Source organism: Buceros rhinoceros, unplaced genomic scaffold (assembly GCF_000710305.1).
Source record: "Buceros rhinoceros silvestris isolate BGI_N320 unplaced genomic scaffold, ASM71030v1 scaffold45314, whole genome shotgun sequence".
Lineage (NCBI taxonomy): Eukaryota > Metazoa > Chordata > Aves > Bucerotiformes > Bucerotidae > Buceros > Buceros rhinoceros.
The window spans coordinates 1-7,341 of record NW_010408548.1 but is presented as its reverse complement, the minus strand read 5'-3'; the positions used below and the strand labels follow the sequence as shown (position 1 = coordinate 7,341).

Below are 7,341 nucleotides of genomic sequence, written 5' to 3'. Positions count from 1 at the left end.
CTCTTTCCCCAAGGAAAAGAGATGATGAAAATATGTACAATACTACTGGATTCCATTATTTTCTGATAGCTTCTGAAGCTGGGATCAAACTGAGTAGGAGAAATAGCAATAGATTTTGTGGTATTTGAATGCCATCAGAGAGGACATCTGCAGCAACAGGGAGCAAGAGGAGGCAGGAGGACAAAGAGTATTTGCTTTTATTTACTGAAGTTAAACCTATAAATAATCATTGAGACCCTGAATGCAAACTGTGGCATCACAGACTACTAACGGGAGTGTTGACAGGACAGTAGATTCTTAGCTTGTTTGCTACCCTTTTCAGTCATCTTTAGCAGAATAACAAATCCTGTTAAGGTACTGCAGGTACTTCATGTATCCGGTATGATCTAAGCTGTAGTCGTATATATGTGTGTAGGTATTTTACTTTTGTAACCGCTACCAGGTGCAGGGGAGTATTTTCAAATTGTCCTTGTTTAGTTTATTGATTGTGAACTATAGTTCTTAGGCTGATGTTTAACTAAGGTATTTTCTTACAGGGTGTTTTAATAACTGAAAGTGAGGTTTTTCCTGTTTGCTTTCTCAAATGATGAAAAGAAAAGCCTCCAGGTTTTTCTTCAGAATTGCATGTTACAATGGTGTGCAATTTGTTTTTCATACATTGTTTATTGCTTACTGGAACTGTCCATTTCTATTATTTAAAGAAATGGCTGTTAAAAATTCCTAAAGTTTCCATTTTCTGTTGCTCTATTACATTGACATGATTTTCCACTTCACTAAATCAAAATGTTATGTGGGATGACAGATGCATTGCACTTTGTCAGAAATAAGTAGTCGCTAAGCATGGGAACAGGTCTTCCCTTTTAGTGGAAGTTGTAGAATAGTGGCAAGTGGTTTAGTGGATTAGAGAAGAGTTTCCATAAAATATTGTTTGTAAACTTGATCAGAATATTTATTCCTGTTAATCTGAAATTATCATTTCTTTTTCCTTTCACTTATGTCTGTTTTCTGTGTTTCATTATGCTTTTTCCATAGCCCCTTACTTCAAGGAGCTCGAGAAGTAAAGGAAATGCACAGCAATATCAAGTAGAGATGGGTATGTCCATGAACAGCAGTACCGTGCCTGCTGCAAGACTGTGTTTGCTGCCTCAGATTTTGCTGAACTGTTTTTACTCTTTAGGAGAAGTGGGGCTGGTTACAGATTTTAAAGCTTTTCTGTAGTTTTACTTAAGACTACCTGTAGTGCCCCAGTTTAATTTTGCCCTTTTTTTTTCTTTTTTTTTTTTCACAAAGGTTGGAACTTCCAGTAGAACTTGTCAAGATCAGTGCACATAAATCAACAGCTTACTTTTCTTGAAGACTTTTGTGCAGCTTTTAAAGGTTTAACCACAATGAATTCAGGCTTATGGAGTCAAGAAAAAGCAAGTTCATCATATTGCGAAGAGCGGATCTTTTACTTGCTTCTCCAAGAATGCAGCGTCATAGACAAGCAGACTCAAAAGCTCTTGAAAGTGCCCAAAGGTAGCATTGGGCAGTTTTTTCAAGACCGTTCTTCTGTGGGACACTCCAGAAATATTCCTTGTAAAGGCAAGAAACTGCAGATTGGATTAAAGATTTTGGAACAACCTCATGCGATCCTGTTTGTGGATGAGAAGGATGTTATAGAAATAAATGAAAAACTAGCTGAGTTGCTTTTGGCCATTACTAACTGTGAAGAACGATACAGCCTGTTTAAAAGCAAGAGCAGGTTAACTAAGGGCATCCAAATAGATATCGGCTCACCTGTTAGAGTACAGCTGAGATCAGGAGATGATAAGTTTCCTGGAGTTGTTCGCTTCAGAGGACCCTTAATGCAAGACAGGTCCCTAACAGGGATATACTTTGGAGTAGAGTTGCTGGTAAGTCCCTGGCTAAGGGGGAGAATCGTATGTATTTTGTAAAAATCTTCTATTTAAAGAGGGAGTCATAATAAATTTTTTTCTAGAAGCATCATTACCCCTAAAAAGCCTTTTCATAAGTATTGTTATTAAATACCTGTGAATGCACCGTATCTCATCAGCTTCTTACTCTACATGTTAAGTGAGGCTTAACATGAGATGCATGGGCTGGCAAAAAAACTGGAACATACGCTTACTCTTCCAGCCTAGAAAAAATTATTTACATCACCATCATGGCAAATGTCTGACTCTCAGATTTCCGTTGAGAACTTTGTTTTTCCCTGCACGTGGCAGGATGCAATCCATAAATGCAGGCTTTGATTTTTGGGCTGCTGGTTTTGTAGAGCCCTTAAAAGTCAAATGGCAACTAGTTAAGGTAGGTAATGTTGCTGTTGTTTGCTCCTAGTGAGGTTTTTCTGCAAAACTAATGTCATCTATGGGCTGTTGAAGGATTAGATTCAGGAGAGTGCCACTCTAGTAGTATACTTTTCAAAGTCCTTTTTAAACTCTTCCCAATTTTTTTGCAATTCCCACCAAGAACCTCAGGCTGAAGTGCTTCTGAAAATCAGCTCTCCTTAATTGGCATCTAAGTGGAATATTTGAATGCGAAGTATTATGTCTAGTATGTAGCAATCTTGTCTTGATATGGCAAAAATTTGATGATGGAAGCAAGATTTGCACCTGAAGAAAACATGCTTCTCTGTGTAAAGAGGCTTCTCTCTAATCTGATGGCATCTTACTGTTTATTCCCCGAGAAGGACCCTGTATGTGTAGTTGCCAAGCATTCTGGCAAAAGAATTCTCTGAATATAATGATAGTTCATCAGGCAAACTCTTACTGCAGTTTCTCCAAAGCATTGTGTTATGTTACTGTTTGTGTAGTAGTCCACTTCTACAAAAAAATACACTGCCTTTTTTTCTTTTTCTCCCCTCCTCTTCCTCTGACACAGGAAGAAGGTCGCGGTCAGGGCTTTACTGATGGACAGTACCAAGGCAAGCAGCTTTTCAGATGTGATGAGGATTGTGGGGTTTTTGTTGCTTTGGACAAACTGGAGCTGGTGGAAGATGAAGACAATGAACTGGAAAGTGACTATGCAGCTCCAGTTGACGCAATGCAGGTAGAACTTCCTCCTCTGGAGATCAACTCCAGGGTTTCTCTGAAGATAGGAGAGAGTATAGAGTATGGGACAGTTATATTCTGTGATGTCTTACCAGGAAACGAAAGTTTAGGATACGTTGTTGGAGTGGACATGGTAAGAAAATAATCTGACTTTAATAACTTTTGCATGTGTGTTAGCTAGTAAATTACATGCAATGTAGAAGAAGAAACATGATCGACAAGATACTTCAGTGGAGGCTGACCTAAAATGGGAAATAAACACTTGTGTTCAAAGATGCCTCTTGGTGGTAATCGTTTTTTGGCATCAGGTAAATGATATCCTATTGGATGCTGAGCAGTTCAGGAGAAATACCCTGGTTACCCTGAGGAGCCTCCACTGAGCTACTTGCAATATTAGATGTCAGTCTTGAAATAATTGAATGTTTGTCTTGTGAGACTGGCTTTGTTCTGCCTTTTTAAAAAGTAGGCTGGACGCCTTTTTCTTTGTTAGCTATTTTTAAAAGCTTTTTTTCATGTAACTTTGGTTTGTTTGACTTTGTTCTACCTTATACTGAGTTTTATGTACAAAAGTTGGTGTTCCAAGATGATGTAAAGCTTGTTGCTCAAAATTGTTTCTAGCAACCTGAATTTCTAAAAATGAGCAGCTTTCAATGTTTTTGTAGTAAAATTGTTTGGTTTTGTAGATTAGTTGCTTCTGTTTTCTTGACTGCAATAGCTGTTGTCTAACAATGCACTGGAATTTTCTAACTTGTTTGTAAATAATGGGTTTTAGTAGAGAAATGCTTGTTTAAATATTAAATGCTTCTCAAAAGAACAGTTCTTAAGTTTGCATTGGACTTTAAAGACTCTAATGTTTGACTGTTCTAAATACAAAGTGTGTTACAGGAAAAAGTATACATTGTAAACCCTTTCATTTTCCTACTTTTTACGATCTTAAAGAAATACGTGTTTATTCTGTACGATGTGAATCTTCTCTTGGGATATGTATAACGTGTTTTTTTTTCTCTTTCTAGGATAATCCTATTGGAAACTGGGATGGAAGATACAACGGAATTCAGCTGTGCAGTTTTGCAAGTGTTGAAAGTACCCTTCTTCTGCATATCAATGATGTTATTCCAGGTATACTCTGCTTTCTTAACCAGAAGGCAGACTTTGATAACATCTCATCCTGGGCTCAGTGATACGATTAAAACTGTGGAATTAATAAACTAAATGTACTTGAATTAGTTTAACCTTCTGTGATACGCTTTTCAGTTTCCTCCTCTTGGTTACAGTCTCACTAGTAGAAAAGGTTTAATATTGAACAAAATTTATTTCAAATTGTGTAGTATTTATAACCCTGTGCAGTTGTATAGTACTGATCAGTATGGAAGTGTCTGTAACAGGAATCTTTTTTTATTGAATGTTGTCCAGTTTACCCCAGGACTGTAAATATCTTGGATCAGAAAGCTGTTCTTTCTGTACTTGAAATGTATTGATATTACTACTTAGGCATTCTGTGAGTAACTACATGGTAATTCATAGCAAGACTGTGGAAAAAATCTGCTATCCGCAGTAATCCACTGAACAGCGTTAACAGTCCCGGATTCCTTTTCTCAAGAAAGGAAGAAGTGTCACGTAAAGCTTGTGTTTGTGCTCTCTGAAGACAAGTGCTGCCAAGTGCAGCCCTGTACGGCCTGCGGCCTGGCGCCGCTGCCCCCTCTTCAATGGGGCTGATGTTTCTTATGGTCACCTCCTACTCGTTGGTTTACTTGGGGTTCATGTTTTTGCATGAGTTCTCTCTTCTCTGGAGAGTTCGTGGGTGCTCCTTCAGTCTCAGGCAAATGCATCTGTTGTAGGTGTAGAAAACAAAGTAGAATTTCGTCTCTCCGTTCCCCGTAACGGAGGAATGCATGTACCTTGGCGAAGTCAATCCATTTGACGTATTCAAGAAATAATGGTAGACTTCAGAGTAAATAAATTGCTAATGTGGTAGAAGCGAATCCTGTAACTGTTGATTATGTGCCAACCAAGGTTTTCCTCCACTCAGTTTTAAAACTTATGATGCCAGGCCTTGGTTCAGTTAGGTTTTAAGTTGGAACTTGTCTGTGACTTAGTAAAAGCACAGAAAAGGGGAGCTAATATTCTCTACGTGTACCATATCTTAGAGACTGTGTCACAGGAGAGGCGACCTCCCAAGCTCGCCTATACTTCCAGAGGTGGTGGTGACAAAAGCGTGTTCAATCAAAAGCCAAAGGCTGCAGGTATGTATGGGAAGTGATTTTCTTTACCTGTGTATTACAAATTTCTGTGGCTTGGGAAAAAGTGTGGCCTCGCATTTTCTGTCGCTTCATTTATTATTTCAGTTACATATCAGGGTAACTTTCTCTGAAGTAGAGTATTAGTATGAGTTTGTTTAACCATAATAAAAATGGTAGTATGTAAAGACTGCTCAAAATACCTTCACTTCCATGAAAAGCAGTTTGAGGTTTAGCAGAAATGTGAGAGCACATTACCTAGTTGTCTAGTATAGCCAGTTCAGGGCTGCATTCTGTTTTTCTGAAATTGTGGTGTGTTTTGGCTTTTTTTGTTGTTTTTAATAAATATAGTTTGCTGTTGTCTTCCTTCTGCAGGACTAGAAACTTCCAAATTTGTAGTCCAGGATCATATCTACTTAATAGCTAATGTCAATTTTGCTGTGATTCAAAACCAGAATTGAATTCCTGAAATATAAACTTCATTTGGCTCTGGTTTTGACCAGCTCTGAAATCTTCCCAGGGGAAAGAACTTGGAAGGGAAATTTTTTTTTTTTTAAAGGCAAAAATAATAATTCAATGTCTTTCGAGTTTACTATTTTGGGTTGTAGAGCCATAATGACAGTATATTTTGTAAGCTTTTGTTCTACCTGGCATTGAATACTGGCAGAGATGGTCTTCACTGCAGTAACTGTGGTTGTACGATGGCACAAGTTACAGCCGTATGGAATTGTGTCAGTAATTTATTTGCCCATTCTGTGTTTTTTTTTCTTTAAAAACAAATACCTGCTGTACACTGTATCTCAAGCACTTTCGTAGATCTGTTATTTATAGTAATGAAAAAATGTGTACTTGAGGGGTATTTTCTGCCTTCTTTCCAGGCTGTTGACTTGCAGGTTCAGCTTGGAGGGTTAGGTTGGTTCCGGATAAACCGCAACCTTATTGCAAAGCTAGAACTGCATTTGCTTTGACGGGCGAGTTTGCAGCTTTGTGGACAGACGGTTATGTGTCCTCGACAGTTACAAATTTATACAATGAAATAAGCATGCAGCTAACCTTTTGTAAATAGAGATTGCTCTCTTCAGTAAAACATCCTGTTTTCCAGGATCTACCTCTGAATCTGGAAATAGAAGCAGATCTGAAGTCTTCTACACGTTAAATGGCTCATCAGTTGACTCTCAGCCTCAAACGAAAACAAAACCCCCATGGTATATTGATGAAGGTAAAGAGATGGTAGTCTTTCACATAGGCATACTCTTTATTTAAAAAACAAAACAAAACTAGTGTGTTCATGTACTTCAAACAGAAAAAGTAAGAGGTTAAATCTAAGACAGTTGGAGTATGCTGTTTTCGTGGAAGGCGTACTATATCATAAAAAGTACCTTGGAGCCCCCTGAAAATACACTCAGTCTTAATTGACAGACCTGTTGTTTTTACCCTGCATGGAGGAGATTACATTCTTGGCAACAAATACGCAGCTCTGTGGGAATGCGATTGTCTTGCAGGCAAAATAAAAGCTGAGGCTTGGGAAAGAAGATAGGAAGATACTCCTTGTAGCTGAGTATATAGAGTAACGCAATTTTGCCGCCATTTTGTAGCTGATGTTGCAGATTTAAGGGAACTGTAATATTCTGCCATGTCAGATAATCAGTCTGGAAGTGTCGGGGGGGACTAATCTAACTAAGCATATATCTTTTTTCAGTAATTTTTGAAGTTCTGTAAAATCTCTCTCTGAATGCTTACAAGCGTGGGTGCGTGTACCTGAAGGATCATATATCTAGATTTAATTCCGATTCTTACTTATTCAACTTTCCTGAAGTATGGCTGGCTGCCTTAGTGACTGGAGGATTAAATAGTAAACTGATGATGTTAATTTACAGTGGAAACCTATAGCAGTAGTAGCCTCTGAATTCCATGAACCATAAAACAGAATGTGTTGCAATTGTGCTTGGTTGCCTAACAGATGTTGTTCCAACAGCTTGGAACTCTGTTTAAAATGTACCTTATTACATTATTTTAAAGTAAACATAATAATATAATAGGATATAAAAATA

At 38.0% G+C, this 7,341-nt stretch overlaps 1 protein-coding gene across 1 annotated transcript; it reads left to right on the top strand.

The window, feature by feature from the left end:
* The first annotated feature begins 1,280 nt into the window (after window positions 1-1,280).
* LOC104492337 (ubiquitin carboxyl-terminal hydrolase CYLD-like) lies at window positions 1,281-6,625 on the top strand. Its single transcript, XM_010134882.1, has 5 exons — window positions 1,281-1,895; window positions 2,884-3,051; window positions 4,067-4,172; window positions 5,201-5,296; window positions 6,393-6,625. The coding sequence occupies exons 1-5, from the start codon at window positions 1,389-1,391 to the stop codon at window positions 6,551-6,553; spliced, it is 1,038 nt and encodes a 345-aa protein (XP_010133184.1). The 5' UTR covers window positions 1,281-1,388; the 3' UTR covers window positions 6,554-6,625.
* The last annotated feature ends 716 nt before the right edge of the window (window positions 6,626-7,341 follow it).

Coding starts and splice junctions, on each gene's coding strand:
- LOC104492337 (XM_010134882.1), top strand. CDS start 1,389: ATGAATTCAGGCTTATGGAGTCAAGAAAAAGCAAGTTCATCATATTGC. Junction 1,896..2,883: donor ACTTTGGAGTAGAGTTGCTG/GTAAGTCCCTGG, acceptor CCTCTGACACAG/GAAGAAGGTCGCGGTCAGGG. Junction 3,052..4,066: donor CTCCAGTTGACGCAATGCAG/GTAGAACTTCCT, acceptor TTCTCTTTCTAG/GATAATCCTATTGGAAACTG.